This window comes from Epargyreus clarus, unplaced genomic scaffold, assembly GCF_041222505.1.
Source record: "Epargyreus clarus isolate Ecla_fem2 unplaced genomic scaffold, WU_Ecla_fem_2.2 ptg000003l, whole genome shotgun sequence".
Classification (NCBI taxonomy): Eukaryota; Metazoa; Arthropoda; class Insecta; order Lepidoptera; family Hesperiidae; genus Epargyreus; species Epargyreus clarus.
The window spans coordinates 10,184,093-10,205,574 of NW_027332211.1; the positions used below are offsets into that span (position 1 = coordinate 10,184,093).

The window sequence follows — 21,482 nt, forward strand, 5'->3', positions numbered from 1 at the left end:
GGGCTTCTGGGATCGCGGGTGGCAAGAGCATAGCTCGAACCGCCCGGCCAACGGCCTCGGGAAGGACGGCGGTATGTGTGGTCGCATACCGTCGTACACATCAGACGGTGTGGTGAGCATCCAGCTCACCTGGGCGGAGCCCGACAGAGCAAAGCGCTAAGAGGACTCCGGTTGCGATCCTTTGGAGATCCCGGAGTCCTCTACGCAGCGCCGAGGACGGCCACCGGAGGTGGTTTTAGTGCGGTAAGAGTCCCACATAACCTGTCATCGCTCCCATGGCGTTGGGTACCTTTTGAAGGTTTACTCCTCGTCAACAAAAAAAAAGTAACGTCGTAACCAACTCCAAATATAACAAAGCTTCTGTCTGCTGATGATTAAGATGTTGTCTCATATATAAGTGCTTCTGACGTATCCATACTCTTCAACTTTGACTCAAGAACTGTAACACACTAGAAATAGGTGCGGTGGTGGTACCTCCCAAGATGAACCATAGTGATTTTCCCATCTTCGGAGCTTTGTAATTGTTAATAAAACAAATCGAAGCGACGTTAAACTGCAAAGTCAATCGAAATATATGATACTCACCACGGACACGGCAACGGCCACTAGCCTCTCCAGCTCGTAAGCTATTATTTCGGCTAGCGCTAGTATCCTTTGCCGATGTTCATGTGACGTGTACGCGGAGTCGGTAAAGTCGTGTGTCCGTTCTACAAGGGCTCGTAGCGTGGCCAGTAAAGCTCTTCTTCTCGCTACATCGGCGCCCCCTCGCGCCCGGGCTGCCCTTACTTGTGACGTCAGACCTCTTAACGCCCCTAACGCCGTTCCCGCTTCCCATTGAGCTGCCTGTAGTTATTTTATTGTAAAATTATTGTTGTCTTTTGTTGCGTAGAGGAAAATGATACGTCATTCTTTAAACGGAAGAAAGTAATTTAGTTATTCAAAAGATACAACAAGATAGCTCTATTTCTCTACATCTTGATTTTTTATAATATAATGAGTGTATCAAAAGCAGAATTTCTTTTTTAATCGTATGTAAATGAGTAATTTTGTTTTCTTTACGAGATATAGTAAATTGATTGATTGTAGCGACTTTTTATCACTCTTAATTTATAGTCTAGACAGGTTACTAAAAGTGTAACTAATACCAAAGTTACTAAAAATAACGAAAAATCTCAAAATTGAAGCAGATAAGTAAAAAAAATATATTTTTGAACAAACAAAAAAAATATTTTGCGTTGTTGACACATAGGCGAATAAACTAATAAAATAAACATAACAATTAAATACGAGATGTAGCTAAGAATTATAATTTTTAATAAGAGAATATTACGATTTTTTTTTGCTTGTGTGTGATTTAATTTTTTAACATTGAAGATTTGAGAATAATAAGTAAAGTGGTAAGTAAAGTATAAGTAAAAATGTTTAAAGAATTTGTACAGGTGGTCGAAACACTGCGTTTTTGAGTGAATATTTAAAAAATCAAAAATGTTGATATATAGTTTGGGTCATTCCTTGTTAAGTTTTTATAAACGACGGTTATATAAGCATTCGATTAGGATTTTTGCAAAGGTGTTTTTTGTTAATGAATAAATTGTAGTCATTCATACTAGGTACTATATCATTACATATACCTACCAATAAGAACTGTTGTAACTTAAGATATAAAGGGTCAGAATTTACTGATTATTTTACGACAGCAATTCATATGAGCTTATTTGGGGTTGCTATAAAAAGTTAGATGGCTAATTCATATCTAAGTATCTTCGCGGCTTGTAGATGTTACAAGAGGCGTTAAGAGTGTCGCAACCGCCTGTACAGGTTCTTAAAATATTTACAGTACAGTAAATAAGAGAGCGTGTTAAGTGTTAGCTGCGGAATAAGCTCATAAGTTACAGTCTACTTTAATAAAATATTGTGTAGTCGTTAACAAATTTGGAATATACACTCGTTAATACTCGTTATGTCTATGCAACAAGCGTTACTAATTAACTTCACCCTAAGCGAATAGAGCGTGTACTTTAGCAAATTTTGTGAAATATTAATTTACTTATCTAAGTTTTGATTTTTTGATGACTTCCTAAGTGTGACCAGCTTGTACGTTACATAAGCTCATTCAGTAACCAATGCGTTGTAAGTACGATCAGACAGAAGATAAGATTTTTGCAACTGTTGACAACTCGACAAAATTATTCAGTTGCTATCAATACTGTAAACAACTGGTAAAATATGTCGTAAAAGATACTGTCGTTGCGTGCGCCCAAATTGCATTATTGAGATCGATAAAAATGTACAAAACTTTTATAATTATTGTAAGCTGATATTTTTATTATTCTCAATTTTTATTTGAATTCATTTTCCTGTGTTCTCGGTCGTTTAATAATAACAAAATTAAAATATAAATTATTAATATTGCCAGTTATTTCATAACTTTACCGAGTTTCCAAAAGTTAAATATCCATCAATCTGTCTCTTGGGTTTGCTTCCTGATACTTGTACGATAATAAAATTGTATCATATAATTATTAAGTAATTTAAATGTAGCAATTTTATAATAGAAATTTGTTAGCGCGTTAAGAAGTTTTCACTTGAAATGTCGGGAAATGTCTCAGTTTAAAACAAAATACGTAGCATCAGGAAGCAAGTGTATAGATTTCTAAAGAGGCTTTTACAGGATGTTCTCATTGTAACTGAAGCATACATTCAGGTAATGCTCTAGGTTGTCGTGAAATACATACTTTGTTAGATAACGATAATAAGTAGAACGCACTCGTCTACCTACTTTTTGTTTTATACCTGTTCGTGACTATCCGAGAAAGGTTGCAACTACAAGAGAAATAAAAGATTGTGTTTATGTTTGGAAAGTTTAAATGAAAAAGCACGCAGAATTACACAAATAAACTGAATGAAACGGGAAATTCGGGACACGAAACCAAATAGACATTGAATTAAGATCATACTTACGTATTGAGTGCGAGCTAGTATTAGGATGTATTATAATTTCAATTGTATAAATACAAAATGATTGCTAAGTCCTCTAATGTACGAGCGACAAGTCGCTAACGACAGGCGGCGGTTGTCGCCCGCGGTCGCTGACGACCGTCGCCGACGGTCGTCTGCGACCGCGGGCGACGCAAGCATTTGTTGTCAGCGACTACTGCCGACTGCCGTTGATTGACGGCAATGGACAATCGCTGTTGCTCGTATTTTATCTATCTTAAGGAAATGTCAATTATGCACACAATAATCATTTTTACTAAATATATTTTATTGTTATTTATTGAGGGATAAATTATTTTTTGCAGTTTAATATTGTGTCAGGCAATAACATTGCCTGGAGTTTTATTAACATCAGCCGTATGGCGGTATGACCCGTAGGGCAGAGGAACTAAGAGTAGTCACAGCAGGTAACGAAGGGGCCAAAAGTCAATAACGTGAAATTACATGAAAGAGGAAAATTCTGTATTTCAGTCCATAATTGGGTCAAATAAAACTCGCCCAGGGCGACAAACATACCGTAGCCGGGTCAAAGGATAATGGGCCTGCCTTTTTGCCCACGGTAACAATACACGCTTGTAATGTATTGAAAAACGCTATTGGTAAAGAACAGGCTCAGTGGAACGACTCAGATGTCTAAGTTAATATCCTACGAAGCTTGACTACGTGGCTACGACTGCTGATTTCGGCTTAAATCATCACAGATTTAGTTTGGATTATCCTAGATGATAATATATTCAAGTAAATGGTAATATAGGAAAATGAGATGGTAATAATGTTATATTTGTTTTGGTAATATTTATTGCGTATTGACAACTATTCCGTATATACAACCATACTCGTATTTTATTTAGTAAAAAAAATCAAAAACAAAATATATTGTATTCGATTTCTGTAACAAACATTTAATTGGACCATTTCCAAGTGTTCAATATAAATAATGATGGTGGAAACTTATTTCATAACACAATAATAAATTTTCTTCCTCTGTACCTACGCCTCCCATCTATTTCTTGTGGAAGACATAAGTCTACAACTCTAACTATACATAAAGTTATCGATATTATTATTAAAAAATCATCATATTTCTGATATAAGAGCCCTTGAAATAGTGAATATAAACTCAAAAACTGATATGAACGAAATTTCGTTAATGTATCTAAAAGTAAAACTTTTATTGGCCCATTGCCGACTTTCATTCTGAATTAACAAAGTTTTACAGACGTAAATTTCATTTTCTACGAATGAAAGTGTGACGCTCTTCAGTGTATGACTTCAATTTCGAGTTATGATAAAATTAAATTTTGCGACTTTAGATCGAAACATATACATATCTGTACGTAACAAATGTTTCGAGACAACGTCAACAAAGCCATGTTAATTTGTTAAAACAATGATGCAGCCGTTTAACTCGAGAAATACAAACTAGAGCTTTACATTCCAATTTTGGTTAACTAGTGACGCTACAGTTTCATTTGTTAGGACTGTGATTATGTGGAACGTAGCATGACTGGCAGATTTATTCACTAGTTACGTTCACAAATGTTTGGACTTTGCGAGACGAGCAACTTCAGCTCTGCTCATACGTGAGTCCTTTGTACATGTACTAACAAACTGGAATAATTAATAACAGATGTAAGTTTAAAAACTACTCTTATTTTTATTTCAAAACTTCTATCATAATTGAGTTATATGAAATAAATGAAGCTGCAATTTCCTTCCCACCTCAAGATTTCAGTATTTGTAGGCAGCAGTATTATTTTTAATGAGATTATAATATTTGATTACTTATAAGATTTAAAGGTAGAAAAACATGTTTAAGTAGTTAAAAAGGGCGAGATAAGTTTTCATGACATTAATATCTAACTTGCTATTCAAGCGACGTCGTGGTTATAAAATAACGGAAAATTAAGACAAAAAGATTTCTATAAACATTGGCTACCTGCCAGCGGCTGTTTGAGAGTACATTTAGGTCATTACTATCGCCATATAAATAAATGATTACACTAGAAGCCTCTTAGATACTTTAAAAAGAACTTCCTTATAGAATTCTTCGAAAAGAAAGTATATTTTTGTGATAATCATAAGACTCCTGCTACAGTCTCTACAAAAAAATCAAATAGTTTTTGTGGCAGGATAATTAAAATAAGCTTAGAAATTTCCACACGTTGTTCAATTACCTACTCCATATAAGTGAAAAAAAAAGGATTTGGGTAATTTTAGTGTTTAATTATTAGATAGTGTATGAACCACCAAAATGATATATAACAATAATTCATTGTATGAGCTCATTTATTCTCATTTAAACACAAAGTTTTCAACTTATGAGTCTTTACAAAGGATCTCTAGTCTTTGATATGCACGTCATGTGCTCGCGTACTAGGCGCACTTGCGAGCATGTTATTATGAAATATTTCACGTTAATTTACTAAGTTTCCCTGCATTGTACAGCATAGGAATAATTATTCTACTCTTTTTCTATATTATTATAATATTTTTAATTGCGATTTATTATTGGTACAATATGATAAAGAGTTAAAAAATATTTTTAAGGTCATTTAAGTTAAAACTTTTTCTTTTAGACGTTTAATTTAGGTCACACCCGTTTTAACTCTATTTGCTATTATTTTATAGGGTTTAAGTATTAAATAAAACTATACTTACAGTCATACTTTATAGAATAATAACAACATAGAGTTAAATAGGGTGTACATAGATTAGTAGATCATAAGATTTAAAATTAAATAAATTTTACCTAATGAAGATCCGATGAATGTTATGACATTAACATAATTTTTATTAAATCAATTTTATTTTAGCGATCAAATTATTATGGTGAAAAAATGGGATTAGTTGAAACGCATAGTAAATAGTGTAACAGCAAACCTCGTGGGAATGCTCTTCGTGTCCCGGCAGCCCGTCGCGCACCACGTAGTGAATGAGGTCCATGGCGCGCCGCATCTGGCAGAACACCGTGTCCCTGTTTTCCCGGGCAGACGCGCTGCCTGGGTGCCTGAGACACGTCTGTTGTGATGAAGAAAAACAATTTTTAGACATAAAAAAGGTTGGCATGTTAACCGAAGGACCATATTTGAACTTATGATAATTCATGCTCACAGGTGATTAATTAAAAATAGTAAAATAAAAAAATCAATCATTACTTGTGAATATCGCAATAAAAATATACCCCACGAAAAGATACCATAGCGTTATCTTATGAAGCGCGGCATTAGATTTTAGCAAGATAGTAACTATGTCCCATGTTCACATTATTTTTTGCAAGCTAGATTTTCGGAGGGCGCAGTGTTCATCAATAATGTATTTTTAATGTATAATCCGGTCAAATATTTAACATCATATGTTTAGGTGTTAAGGACTTGAGTCGCATACTAAACAGGGTATACCCTCCTGAAATAAATCCCTTGTTTTATCGGATAATCTACATATTGCTATAATATGTATTATTTTTGGTATATTTTCGAAAGCAGTAGGTACACCTTGCCTGTAAAAACGTAAATAATTAAGTCATAATATTCTTTAAGACTATAAAATGTATGAAAAAAATATTACCTATACATAATCTCTTGGTTAATATATTACACTGGGACTTATCAGGACCTCCGACCTCAAACACAAAACGACGCTATTATCAGTTAGAGAAATTTACCCTGACGGAAATATATCCATTAGTTAACTAACACCAAAATATTTATTTCCTGTGGTATTTTACTCTAACCCCGCACATGTTGAACGTAAACCATTTATCTACTACGTCATTATTCATTTTCCCTTGTTTAAGGAAACTTACATTAATTTAAAATAGGGGATTCCGCTTTCATTATGGTAAAATAATGGGGTTTGAAATAATAAATTTCTTCACAACACTATAAATTGTTTTAATAACATTTTTAACCACATCATGTATGTGCTCATAATACTAGTTTTAATATTATTTTCCAAAGCTTAAATGAAAATATGTTAGTTTTTTTTACATAAATTATTTAAATATATTGTATATTGACTAAAGATACTCTATAGACCTTAGTTGCCTGTACAGTTTGAAGTAATGTGTACAATATTTTATTGTGAACGACGGGGAAATATAGCGGAAGTGATCTCGACTCGCTAGGGTTCCGTTTGAAAAATGAGATGTCTTGCGGAATGCTAGCAGAATATGTTATGTTAACGAGGATTTCTATTTACGACCTCGAGGAAAGAAATGCACGTTTCGTATGATATACTGTGTTTGGGCAAAGCTTTATTGTTTCATAAATTATTTTTATTTGTCAATCTAAAATGTTATTATGTTCAGGTTTACACGCATTTTTCAATGTAGTGTAATAATTTTAGACTCAGGTTGTTGAGTTGTTGAGTTGATTTATTGTTAAGAAAATTTCTTTAATTAACCGTAAATAACGAAATATATCGAATATTTCGGATTGAAAACTAACTGTATTTCATATTAGTGAAATATGCAGCGAAATGTTAAAATTACGATATGTACCCATAAATACCTTTTTAATCAAACAAAATTTTAATGTTTTGCAAAATAATTGCACTAGTTTGTTAAATAAATTATGAATAAAACAACAGTAAAGATACAGTTTGCTATGGCTGTAACACAGTTATGTACGGAATTAGTGTGGCTTATTGCTGAAGTGCAATTAATCGCGTGTGAGACAACTGTATCGTAACTCAAAGAGCTAATAGTTTGCGACCACAGACGTGATAGATTGTGCCACTTGCAATTTACAGCGGGTATGTCGTTGACGTAAAGTACAATTGTTCTGCGAGCGGACGGAAGCGCTAACAAATTGCGGGCATTGCCGAGGTTGCACGGTCGCGAATCACGCAATCTGAGCAATTGAAATAAACATAGCTTAGAACTCATATGAGCTTATAAAGACATAGTGTATTAAAATGTTGAAAATATAATATTATGTATCCTTTTAGTAAGCAGATAATGTTCCGATGTATATTAAAAAAAAACAAAAGCTTCAATAGATAATTCCTTTATTTTATGGCTAAGCTTTATAAGTGTATTCACTTAAGTAAACGACAAATGCTATTATACAGAGGTAAGTTGAAATGTCTTAATCTTATGGTCTAAGAGTTTTACCATTAATATCAGGAACAACTCTAACACGAGCTATAATCAGTATCACTAATTCATCGTATATAAGATGCAATTTGTACTCAATTTGTTTTTAATAAACGAATATATAAACTAGTTAAGATTAGGCGAGCAAGTAGGTACGTTAAATGTGTAATAGGTAAATGTGCGCCATTAAGTAGATTAAGGCGCCTATGTTGAGCTTTTTGCTTACATTACGACTAAACCAAGCAAAGCACTCAGGCTAAATTGTCGAAACACTTCGTTGGCGGTAGCAAAATGTTGAGTTATTTAAAATTTCCATTTGTTCAAAGAACGTAGTAAAGCTTTGAATTTTATGCCTTAATCTGTGCACTTAAACGTAAAGCGAGTTTGGTCGTATTGCGGCCGGCTAACGTTGTATACGCTTAAGTTATATAAATTCTTACGAGATCCTAATCGCAACGACGATAAAGTAACCCGGCCACGATTGATGTTATTTTACTATTACATATTCCGGCGCGATATCGTGCTGGAAGCAAACTGGATTTTGACTATAAAATCAAAAGAGAAATGGCCGCCCATAAAGTCCGTTGTCACAAACAAAGCACCGTGGCCCGAATTGGCGCGGTACCTACATAATTGATGGGAGAAGGCCACCGAGCCACGGGCCTAATTTACGCGAGCCATGAGACTCGCCGGCCACTGGTGCCGAAAATTTATAGTTATCCGTCCTCTCTAACTCCTTAAGATCAATACGTCTGGTATTGAAAGTGTATTGAAAGTTTAGAGATGTGATTTATGGTGTCTGCGTGTTCTTTTTGGCTATGTATTATTAGCAACAATTATAAAGCAAATATGAAGTGTTACAAATCTCTATTTCTAGACTGCGGTGTTACCACCGTTGCAGCTATTTGTCTTGTGCCGAAAAACACGAATGTGTTTTGGTTTGTAGAGTGTGGTCAGAGATATTTAACACATGATAACATGAGATATTTTATTTTAGGATTCTGGAATTGCATTTTTTGTTGGTTTAGCTTCAGAACAGACTTTTAGCTTCGGGGTATTGTATTTTATCTTGATAATAAAGTAAAATATAAATGGAAATCAAATAGTGTAGCGATACCTTGGACGAAGTGAGTAACATAAGCGTAGATCGTTCTAGGACATTCCTCGCGGCCGCCACTTGCGCTCTCCGCCGCTCGTCGCGCAAGTCGGCGCGGCGCTCCGCCGTGAGCCTCGCCAGCTCCACCATCCCTCCCCCGAACTCCGTGAAGGCACGCACGAATTCTGCGAAGTTGGACACTGACTCCAAGCGATCCAGTGAACGCGCCACCTGCCCGCATGCACACAATTCACGATAACTCAACAACAACTTTAGTACGAGCACACTGATATCGAAGTTTCGACGCCTTTAGAACGTAAACTTTGCGTACGAGAGGATTTCTACTAGAGTGTTTAGCTACCGAGTGGAAAATATGTAGAAAGCGAATGCAATACTGAATGATAAAAAGGAAGAGAACTTTCGCCTAGTCCGTGGAAGCTTAAAAATGAGAAATAATCGGATGCGATTTAGGTGGCAAAAAGTCATCTACGGCTAAGGAGTCGTCGTTCAGCTAAGGCATAGTAAAAAAATCTAGTATGAAATGAGTTCATAGATAGTGTCGATCTTAAAAGTTGCCAAGGGTATTGAAACGCTTGCTTACAGTCACCCATTGTCAATGATTTGGGAATGTCTTTCGCTGTGGGTGGTGGATGGTTGAGTGATAGTTTTACCTTATCCTTAGCGAGTAACAATTGCCGTACGACTACCATGTCAGCCAGCAGCAGCACGCGCGTGACGTACGCCAGCAGCGTGCGCGCGGCCGACACCATGCCCGCGCCGTCGCCGCCCGCGCACACTCGCTCTATCGCACGACCTGCACGGAACAAAGTTAATGTTATTATAAAATTACTGCTGACCCGGCAAACGTTGTGTTGCCATTTAAAAAGAAATGTTAAGGATGAACAACCCTTATCACTTAGGGGTATGAAAAATAGATACGAATAGTAACCGATTCTCAGACCTACTGAATATGCATATAAAATTTGGTGAAAATCGGTAAAGCCGCATGGGACGACTACGGTAACTAACATTGTGACACGAGAATTTTATATATAAGATTACGTCAAAAAGACACAAAAACAAATACACCGAACACATGTACCGGTCTAAATTCGGAAAAGCCATTTCCATCCATCCCTTATTTTCATGCTTGGCCTGCAAACGAATTTGGAACTAATGGCAGACCGGTTTGTTGACTACAATCTCTCTTAAGTGGTGTACAAAACGATTAGAAATTAATTTAATAGATAGTCATCTTTTACGCACTTTATATGATTTATTAAGTTATAAATTGACTTATCTGAAATTAGAAGTAAATCTATCTTATTAAACAATTAGCGCGTACTGTTGCGATATTAAAAAATGTCCTTTAATTTCAACTAAGCGGAAAGGACAAGGCGCTATACACCTCTCTGAAGCGTCCGACCCGTATCAAATTGATAAATTAGGCTGTAGGACGAAATTAGTACGTTTACGCTGCCCTGCGGATTCGGCAATTTAATCAACTTAATAATACCCGCGTAATTTATTGCATCGTCTTGGCAACAAAGACGGCGCGGCATTCATTTTCGTTATTAAATTCTTGAGCCCATCGTTACTTACGTGTGTCTCTGAATTGGAAACATTGTAAGCCATTTAAGCCAAGTTTTGATTGTGGGGTGTAAGAACTACTTTGTCATTTATTTGTTACATTTTTGGGGTGTTTCTTCATCAAACCTCTAAACATCAAAACCTCTATATACCTACATATACGCCACATAAATTTATTATAGAAAGTCAAGAGACCCAACTATCTATAACTTCTATATTTTTCCCTACGTTTTTTCCGCGCCCAAGTTTCCATTCCTTTTTTTCTGTGTCATAGATACGGCCAGTATTAAAACCCGAATGCAAGGATTTTAATCCATTTTTAAAATCAATAATATTTTTGTTTTGTATAAACCAATTTAATTGTAAGCTTACACATTGTTAGACATGTAAAAAATAAAAAATAGAATTAAATCGCTTTAAGTCACATGAGTTTTTGGTCCGTTTATGATGCCTCCTTGCTACATTGAACATCAAGACAAGATAAATGGTATGAACTTGAGGATCAAATCTTATGTTATGAATTGAGTGAAGCTTTTAGAATTTGTTTTTGTATTAGTAAGTAGGTTCAGCAAAGTATCTCTACAATTTTGAATTTTGTATCAACCATTTGGCATAAATTTTATCAGTTTAAAATATTTTAAAGATTATATTATTTATTGATGTAACTTTATCTCTAAGAATCTCTCCAATTGTACTTCACTGCATAGTCTCTTCAATGATAATGTTGACATGTAGTACACCGCCAGTCGTCAGCCTTGTGTCACGTATATTCAGAGCTAAAAACCTCGAATTCAAATAATTTAAAACAATATCCAACCTACTTATAGCCCCCCTACCGGTAAATGTCATTATCGTTTTTCGTGCAGCCTGTGTACATTTATGATTTTTCAAAATAAGAAATAAAATAAGTAATTTATCGTAAAAATTGTTAATTTATAACAACTATTTCAATTAATAATTTATAAAAGACGTAGGTGTGATATATTGTGCAGAAAAGTTACAATGGAAAATAAAGAATTTTGACGAAATTATTCTGAAGACTTGTACTAGGCGGCCATTACGAATGCAGTCGCAAATTGAAAATGTATTATTTTCATTTATTAAAGATAAGATGATAATCTTATATGTTAATGAGGAATGACAAGGTAAATTTTTACATATATATTTTTCCAAGCAAAGGATTTTTAGATTACCATATTGTTCTGTAGCAAGGAATTTGACGTCTTATGTTCATTAACTAAGCTTGTCACCTATTTAGGTGATCTCGCTTATTTAAATCCTTATATAAATCTCGCTTATATAAAGCTATGAACATAGAAATAGGGTGCTATTTAGCCCCGTGCATGGGTACTAACCCGTTTATACTGAGTATTTACTCACATAAAAGAATCTACTATTGAGTAGAATATACCTAATAGGTATTCACCCGTTCAAATAAGGTTATGACCCTTACATATTGGATATTTACCTACATTACAAGAAATAGGGTGCTATTTAGCCCCGTTCATGGGTACTAACCTGTTTATAAGGGACCCTTACATATTGGATATTTACCTATATAACAACTATAATAAGATACTACTATTAAGTAGACGGATACAACGGATATTCACCCATTCTAATAGGGTATGATGTCCTTCACATCGGGTAAATAACCCATATAACAAAATACTAATAATCAGTAGATAGACACAACTATTACCATCGATTGGGTGTAATGATTTTAATGAATGAACATTTTATTGAAGAATCATTCAGATTAATAATGTACATGATACAGGATATAGAGATGACAATTTATATCCTTTTGTAATACTCTAGAAGAACCTAAATTTGGTTTAACCATTCATAAGAATTTGGTATCTAGGTAGATCAGCATATTAAAGAGTAATTTACTAAAGGGACTATCTATCTATCTAGATGGTGATAGATAGACTAAAGGAAAAAATAGTTTAAAGGAAGAACACTAGCCTCTAGGAAACTGTGGGACGGATAACACATGATTAGACTTTAAAAGTTGCACAAGTCGCAGTTACTATTGTAGCTGTAAAGAGTCAAAAGCCATGCCACATCAGGCGAATGCTTACTGCTCTCGAGCATTTGACATGATTGTTTCTTAATAATTTTAAATCAATTATCTTATTACTGGTGCTGGTCATTTATTATGTATAATAAATAATAAGAAGAAATTTCATAGTACAAGTACTGGAACAAATGATCGGCAAAATGGTTTAAGAAACAATGATTGTTCAATTCATATATATATAGTACAATATTTTATAATAACAAATATAACGAAGATATTTACACTTCATCCTATGATAAACTTCATCCAAAAGTTTGAGATACTCATACCAAATAGGGTCATTATCTGACTTACAACAAGCCTCAAGCACAAATACCTGTATCACAGAAAGGCTTGATCGAAGTTTCCCTTGGAATAAATCTTCAATCACAACAGATTTTTAGGTGAGTGGTTAATAATGTGGTCGATTATAATTATAATTTTAAAGACCAGTTGTAACAAATAACTATTGACCCAAGTTTTGCAAGTGGTTAGCTTTAAGAGTCTATTTGTATAAACACTTAAACTCATTATTCTCAAGGAATGAAGATTTTTTTTTTTCAAAATATACTCGGTATGTGTATAGAAAGACTTCTCACATCAGTGGTAACATATTGTTTACTCTTAACCAATTTTTTACAATATTTTTACTTTACCAACACCTGATGATGGTGATGTTGGTTTATATTGAATATCTTGGTCTTAATCTTGAGCTTTAAATAAAGCCTGGCATTCCACTCACTACTTACTATTGTTTTCAAGAATGCATATTTGGATACTAATTCATGATTACCTTAAACATTGTTTACATGTCTATGGTTAAAAGGAAATTCTATGCATTTCAAGTTCTTTCCTTTGGTTTGAGCAGAACACTATATTTATGTTTTTACTAACCTTTTAAAAGATACAAGACCATACATAACTGATTAAGATCTAGGGACATTGTGTCAGTTATATATTTATATAACATAGTTCCTATTTGAAATGTCATAATATTGGACAAGGAACAATAACGACACTTAGTAATTTAGGATCATAGACATAATAAGCTATATCATTCTTTAGGATTTATTGGTTACTTAAAAGATAGTTTGATAATTGGAAATAATACAACTGTTAAGGTTGTTCATTGTATTATACAAGGAATAAATAAATAAAAAATCAAATTGCTTTACCATTAGATAAAAGATTAAAAATCAACACAAGGGTGAAATAAAAAGAAAAAAAAAAATATATATATATAATAATAATATTAGAAAATAAAAATTATAATAAATGCAAAGATATGTATATATATATAACAATTTTAATAATGTTTATCAAAATACTATCCCTGATCACAGATAGATATAATTACAGGTGGTAGTTGTCATATTATTTTTATTATCGGGACACAATCAGTTATGTAACATATGGTCATTATTCTCGGTATTTTTGTTATTTGATTTAAATAACAAATCCGATCAACTATTTAAAGTTAAATGCAGCGTTACTTGTGCTTAAAGATATTTTTTCAATAATCATCTTCAACACGGTGAAACCCTAATATGTGTAGGCAACTCCACAGTTATTTCATATAGAAACAGCATGGTGTTTAATACCCACATTTAACCGTAATATCAAGGCACATATTGGATTTATTAAATACCCAAAAAATGTTTTTATTTCCCTAATACATTCAATAATTTCAGAATGAATTTGCTATCACTAAATCAAGATTATACATTGCGAATTAACACTTTGAAGGTTTTTAAATAGATTTATTTACTAGGAAACCTACAAGAAGTATGACTTACATGTCATGACTAAGGTTATACTATTTAAATGGAAATATTCATTTTATTTCTAATAAAATAATTGTTGTTAAAGATTATCTCTGAACGGTTGGGGAGTTTGTGGTAGTATCAGACTGGTCCAGACAGTCCTAAAAAATAGTATTAAAAAAAAAAAAATAAACCTTTCGTTTTGGAAGGGTTGCATTTTGGGTCTCATATGAATTTAAAAAAAAAAAAAAAAGATCTAGATCCATTTGTTTTTCGTCAACGCTTTACCCTGTATGTTACTCGCTTCCTCGAGGAGCGTTTCGTTTCTATACACGAATCTCAAGATTTTGTTGCTCTACAAGCAATGTTAGACGCAATAATGAAAACGTGATGCTGGTGCTTATAATATTTTGGCCTAAACAGTGTAAATAACTAGATCTATCTGTAGACTGGTTACAATATTCTTTTCATTTTGATATATATATATCTAGAATTATTTTTGTTCTTAAAATGCATATTTAGGTTTTTTCTATCCTCCATATCCCAAGTATGCTATTAGTTGGGATAGTTACATCTGATGTATAAATATTTTTAGCGAGTTACTCGTAAGTGTAAAATATTATATATTATTTGGTGGAGATGAAGAATAAATACTATTTACTTTTTTTGGTTATTGTAATTACTCATATAGTAAAAAAAAAAAAAAAAACAATAATAATATATGAGTAATATGTATATATATATATATATATATATTACTCATATATTATATATATATATATATAAGTAATAATATATTAATAAATAATAATATATTATTATTATATATTAATTATTAAATAATATATTGCTTATATATATATATATATATATATATATATATAAGTAATATATAAAAACATTAGATATTGTATATATTATGACGTTCACTTGGTGTAAGCCCGTGAATGCCATTATTACTACCGATTCGCCTACATCTGAGTCGAGACTTCTAAAAAGTATACATAAACATAATAATAACATTATTGTATATTAACCAAATTGCTTGGCGGAAGATATTGTATATTAAATTGCCACATGAATTTAAACCTTACTATAACCAGTGTTCAAACAATCTAGTATTACCATTATTTCATAGTAATCATAGTATTTGTCCAGCACATCCTTAATAAAATTACCTAGATAGGCCTAGTAACACTTGAGAGTTACAAGAATAAGTTTATTTCTTTTATGTAATCTTATAATACAGTGACCTCCCAGACGACAGTTTCTAGATTTTACCAACCACGGAGGATGATGGCATTGATATATCATTTTTTACAATACATACCATTAGAGAGCACGCTTTACCACGCTGCTACGCTGACGTCTAAACATATGAGTGTCAGTTAAGACCCTCTTAGATGGATAGCTGAATGGATCAGATCTAAGTTCAATTTTGTAGTAGAGACGTTACATCAAACGTATACTTGATAACTGTAATTAATATTTAAATAGATATATTAAATTAGGAATTTTAAAAATAATAGGATTTAAATGTTTTTGTATCTTGTTTAATAGACTCGTTATTTTACAAATCTCTAAACATCTACATGTCAACATTATCATTGAAGAGACTATGCAGTGAAGTACAATTAGAAATTAAACGAACTTACCTAAGTGAAGTTCCAATTTCAATTGTACGAACTGCATAGTCTCGAAATGATATTATAACCCACCCACCCATACTTATATACGATAAGTATTACCCATAATATCATCTATGTTGTAAAATAATCGAGCTAATGAACTTACATCTTGACCCCAGGATCTCTAAACTTAATGACATTTACCGGTAGGGGGGCTATAAGTAGGTTGGATATTGTTTTAAATTATTTGAATTCGAGGTTTTTAGCTCTGAATATACGTGACACAAGGCTGACGACTGGCGGTGTACTACATGTCAACATTATCATTTCGAGACTATGCAGTTCGTACAATTGAAATTGGAACTTCACTTAGGTAAGTTCGTTTAATTTCTAATTATGTTTTGCACTATATTACTTTTAGCTTGCATGTAATTTTTATTGTAAAATGAACCTCCCTTAAAATGGCTCCACATTAAATGTTGAACCATTTATTTTAGTATCTCGCATTCGGTGTAAAGTTAACAAACACGTTAAACACAGCAGTAGTAGAAAACCGGGACTTTGTGGTTTGAGCAAAAAATTTCGGCGTTAGGGCGTTGAGCAACGCCTTGTGTAACCGCAAACAATTCGCTTGCGTCATTTACCTACATTTGGTTTGGCTTTAAACTTAAGTGTTATGATTCCTCTACAAACAGTTTATAATTATACCTCAAATACAGTCATGTTACCGATCATTGTAAATAGTTATTTAAGTAAATGGAGCTAAATATTCATTTATTTATTTTTACATATTTTATCTCTATATTAACAATTTATACTTTTCATCTGCATTTGTATTCATTTGCAGGAAATTGTCCAAAGAAATATATAACAATAGTACGGTTACGTGTTCTGTAATTGCCATGTATCACCGCAATGCCCCGGGGCGATCGCGCGGTCGGCTCCGTACAGATATAGCTTGTATTATTTCCCGTACCTACAATCAGGATAAATAAATATGTCCTTTTGTAAACAGATAATCTCGGTTTATGCTAGTAATTAGTAATAGTTGTAGTATCACAAATCAATTCTACAGTTTCCTAGTGAAAAGTCGAATAGTTTATTTAGAAATCATGTGTAGGTATTATTTATTGATTTTTTGGGTAGAACACCTGTCAACTAAAGCGTCACATCTGCCATGATACTTTTATGATCTGAATATGTTGTAAGTAAATGCACAAGATAAAACTCATTAAGATGTTCACAAAATAACCCAACACAGAATATCTTTGAAAAACTCGCTCTTTTCCGATGTAAACATTGTGTATCAACCCAATTCCTTTGGGCGATCGCGGACTTTGCGAGATACATGGCATATAGATACATGGGTAGCTTGTATGTAACATGAAAGGTAGATTGGATGGAGATACGAGTTAGCTTAGATAACTTGAGCTAAGATTAAGTTAGGAGAACAAATATTGTACCTATATGTTTGTATTCAATTTTGCACAGTACAAGGATATCATGTCGTAATTTTCTGCCTTGACTTGGCATCATCACGTTGCTTTATAGCACTAAGGTGTTTTTTTGTTTAATATATAAGACGAGCATGCAATGCACCTGGTGGTAAGTGGCTACTGCCGCCCATGGATATCTATAAGTAACCACAGATAAGATTACATGCTTCGGAAAAGTATGTCTTTCTATACACCCTTGGTACCGCAACACAGATTAGGTAGAAATAGGTGCTGCTGTGATGCCGCCGGAGTCGAGCCACAGAAGGTTTTTCCAACTTTTAACACACCTTTGTGCCAGGGTGCAGAGTAGTGTATAGTATTTGGATAAGGAAGGATTTTTATTATAGTTGAAAATTATTTAAATCACCTGGAGCCTCACTACTGTCGCTGTCGAAAACGGCTGGGACCGACTAACTTATACTTAAAAGCGTGTATAGATTATGATAAATTTACTCATTCACCCAGTTCAGTAGTTGTACCCCATTTATGGACGATCGCACTTCATATTGTACATGTCTGCCCGGCCGGCACGGCCCGATTTGAGCTACAGACATTAAACGTATCATACACGGGAGGTGACGGACAAAAAATTATATACGAGTATTTCTACTTATACAATATTTTAATAGGCAAGGTCTGTGTCTGGAAAAACATACGTCGATACATATTGCTAATGAGAATATTTTTTGTTGGACACGGCATGCGTCTGACACGCTCTAGGCTTGTGTGTAGATGTAAATGAACCCTCCGAATACTGTATGTAAAGTATACAAAACAAAACTATATTTTCAATTTGTCCTAAACGTTATAGTATGTGTTACGTTACCTTATGTGTATGGAAGTAATTCGTTGCAATGTCAGGTTAACCGTCCGAAGCAGGAAATGCTTCGTGACCCATAACGAGATACAAACGTTGATGTAAAGATACCTAGCGTATAGTGGAAATAGAAAGGAAATGTATGTTTGTGGTCAGCTTTCGTATAATTGGGATGGCGCATGCTTCACCTGGTGTTGAGCATTATTTGTAGCAAACGTGAAATTTTCCAGCTTATTTCGGGGTCGAGTGGAAAATGTTGTAAATTAATTTAATTATTGAGATACGTTTTTGAAGTTGATAACAACTTCAATGCTGTAATGATCATTAAACTTTAAGTGACATTAAAATTATTATTACTATATCTACTAAAATAAAAATATAGATAAAGTACGTAAAGCTAAGCGTATTGTGAAAAATATATTATTTTTAACCGTAACATTTAATAATCAAAATATAGATCCGAATACGGTAGAAGCTGACAAGAATAAGGTTCAAAGGAATAGTGGTTAAGTCAAATGGTTGTGTTTCATCATGATGTCGGGGTAATGGCCTGGAGCAACGCTAAACCGTAGGAACATTGTAACATGTATGCGTATGTCCAAAATATACGAGTACAACGAACATTCCCAAATATAATATACTAATTTTGCACTGGGATAACTGACAGAAATCAATGTGACATTGCTAGAACTTCGACTTCACTAGGAGCTAAGCACTAAAGTTAGATCTAAGGTATTTAGAATTACGTAGACGTAAGGCAGCTAGGAAGTAGGTCACCAATTTTATTTGGATTTCACATATGCAGCAGTGACAACTTAATCTCAATACTGAACATTCAGTCCTGACGTTTGAAATTAAGTGTTTATTGTAGATAGTCTCTCTTACCTTAAGATCTAAGATGCGTTGCTTTTGAAAATAGTATAGAGGGCAAGCTCTATGAGTAGGTACTATAGGGGAGGAATAGATTTGATGGAAATATTCTCGTACCTTAAAAGATCACACGTTTTTGGCCATACGAAATAAAACATACCATCACCATATTATTACAAATCATTCGATTTGGCCATAATTTTTAAAATGGCCCTACATAGAAATACGGGTTTTATCTCAACGGCTGAATGCATCTCATGATGTTCATAAACATGCCCGACGTCCGTATCTAATCACATTTTGAAATGTGTCTAAAGTTAGGGAAATTAACATTAACTTGTCGTCTGTTAGTTGGATTACTATCGTAATTATTATTAAAATTATAATATGATCCATTAATTGATAAAACTGTAATAAATGTCGTAAATGGCTACCAAACCAAAAGAGTTGATAAACAAAAGAGCAAAGGTACTGAACTGTATAAGTTAGTCAAGTAACCATAATTTGACTGTTATAATATACTTTATTTTTTATTGACTTAAACACGTTAATAGTTACCAAAGAAAAAGAAACTAAATCCGTTTCCAAACAACAAAGAAAAAATATTTTAACCGCAGTCAGAGACTATTTATGATGATTTCCGACGGCAAATAGCCTCATCTAACCGAACTTAATACATCAAAGGGATATTAACGGAATTGTCTGTTTGGGGTTGGATAACAGACAATTAAGCCGGTGTATGTATGTATAACGGTTATGTATTATTGCCATATCCCGGGGTAATCGCCGAGAACAAGGCTCACCACGTTAAATACGACTACCATATAATAGGGCCAAATGGCACATACTCGTAGTACGAGAATTGCCGGTTATATCACAATCCAGCCAATACGTACCTATTTCGCTTAATGATTGTGTCATTGCATTCGAATAGCCTCGGGTAATCGCCCAAAAGGCAGAGCTGCATTCGAACGGAGCTGCAGGGATTGGAACTGATAGCTTACTGGTGTCGTGAATTAGATTGGATTGCCGCAGTTGTTTATTGGGAAAACCAGCTTTTCATTCTCCATTCGCCTTTTATAAGAGCTTTTGGTTTTGGGAACGGCTGAGGCTGAAGCTTAATTAAACGGGAGGTTATGTAGAGATCAATCGATGAGCTCACATTTTTATATATGGACATTTCGGGATTTTATCTCAAACGTAATGAATATAAATATAAATATACATACCTAATAATATTTGTAATCCACGATGAATGAAATTCTGATATTTCCTAACACTGAAATGAATATGACATATATATTTTGCAAATAGTAAAAAGTTTGCAATAAAAGTTCTCCTCTAGAGGTAATATTAGACCCAGATGGCTCTAATACCTGCATTTATCGTTTACATAAAATGGAAGTGGCGCGGAGCAAATCGTACGAATATCGCGAACCCGTTCAAAATCGCTTTCAAAATAGCTTATTGCCGATTGGAGCAATCGGGTTCAAATGAGATTAATAAGTAGGCTTAGACTGTGGCTTGTTGATTCGCTTCTTCGTATGTAGGATTTGTGGGAGACATTGTAATGTATTTAACTTGTGATTGTTTCGCTTTTGACGGGGTTTAGAATCTCTATTTTAGCTTTTATTTCATCATCATTTGATTATGCATTTTCTGTTGCACTAATGATGCTCTTGTCATAACATTAAAGCAAAAATATTTCGAGAGAATTACACAAATAATGTTATATCTCTAAGTTATAAATCTATAAGAGTGTAGGACTGTAGTTTGGTCTATAAAAAACATTATTATTTATTATAAAAGCCCTTTTAAAAAAATAAGTTCCATGTCAGTAACAGAGATTCCGAATAATGGAACGGCAGAAAAAAGAAGTCCAATCCAATAACTATAACCGAAGTCGCGGGCATTAGCAAGCGAGATTCACAAACGAGCTCAATGTGGCTTTGAGAGATTTGCGTGAATTCCCAGCCTATAATTCAACGGTGTCGACGTTTCGAATTGTGGCCCGCGCCTCCCTCCAATTCGGCTGCGACTATTGCTTATGTAATAACTGGGA

At 33.8% G+C, this 21,482-nt stretch overlaps 1 protein-coding gene across 1 annotated transcript in view; it reads right to left on the minus strand.

Moving 5' to 3' along the window:
- Positions 1 to 21,482, minus strand: part of alpha-Catr (alpha-catenin related) — an 86,915-nt gene that overhangs the window by 5,905 nt on the left and 59,528 nt on the right. Inside the window, exons 3-6 of the mRNA XM_073088287.1 lie at positions 9,863 to 10,005; positions 9,213 to 9,422; positions 5,881 to 6,018; positions 586 to 843 (exon numbers count right to left, since the gene is read on the minus strand). Coding sequence (XP_072944388.1) covers positions 586 to 843; positions 5,881 to 6,018; positions 9,213 to 9,422; positions 9,863 to 10,005 — 749 coding nt within the window. The remainder of the gene's footprint in view (positions 1 to 585; positions 844 to 5,880; positions 6,019 to 9,212; positions 9,423 to 9,862; positions 10,006 to 21,482) is intronic.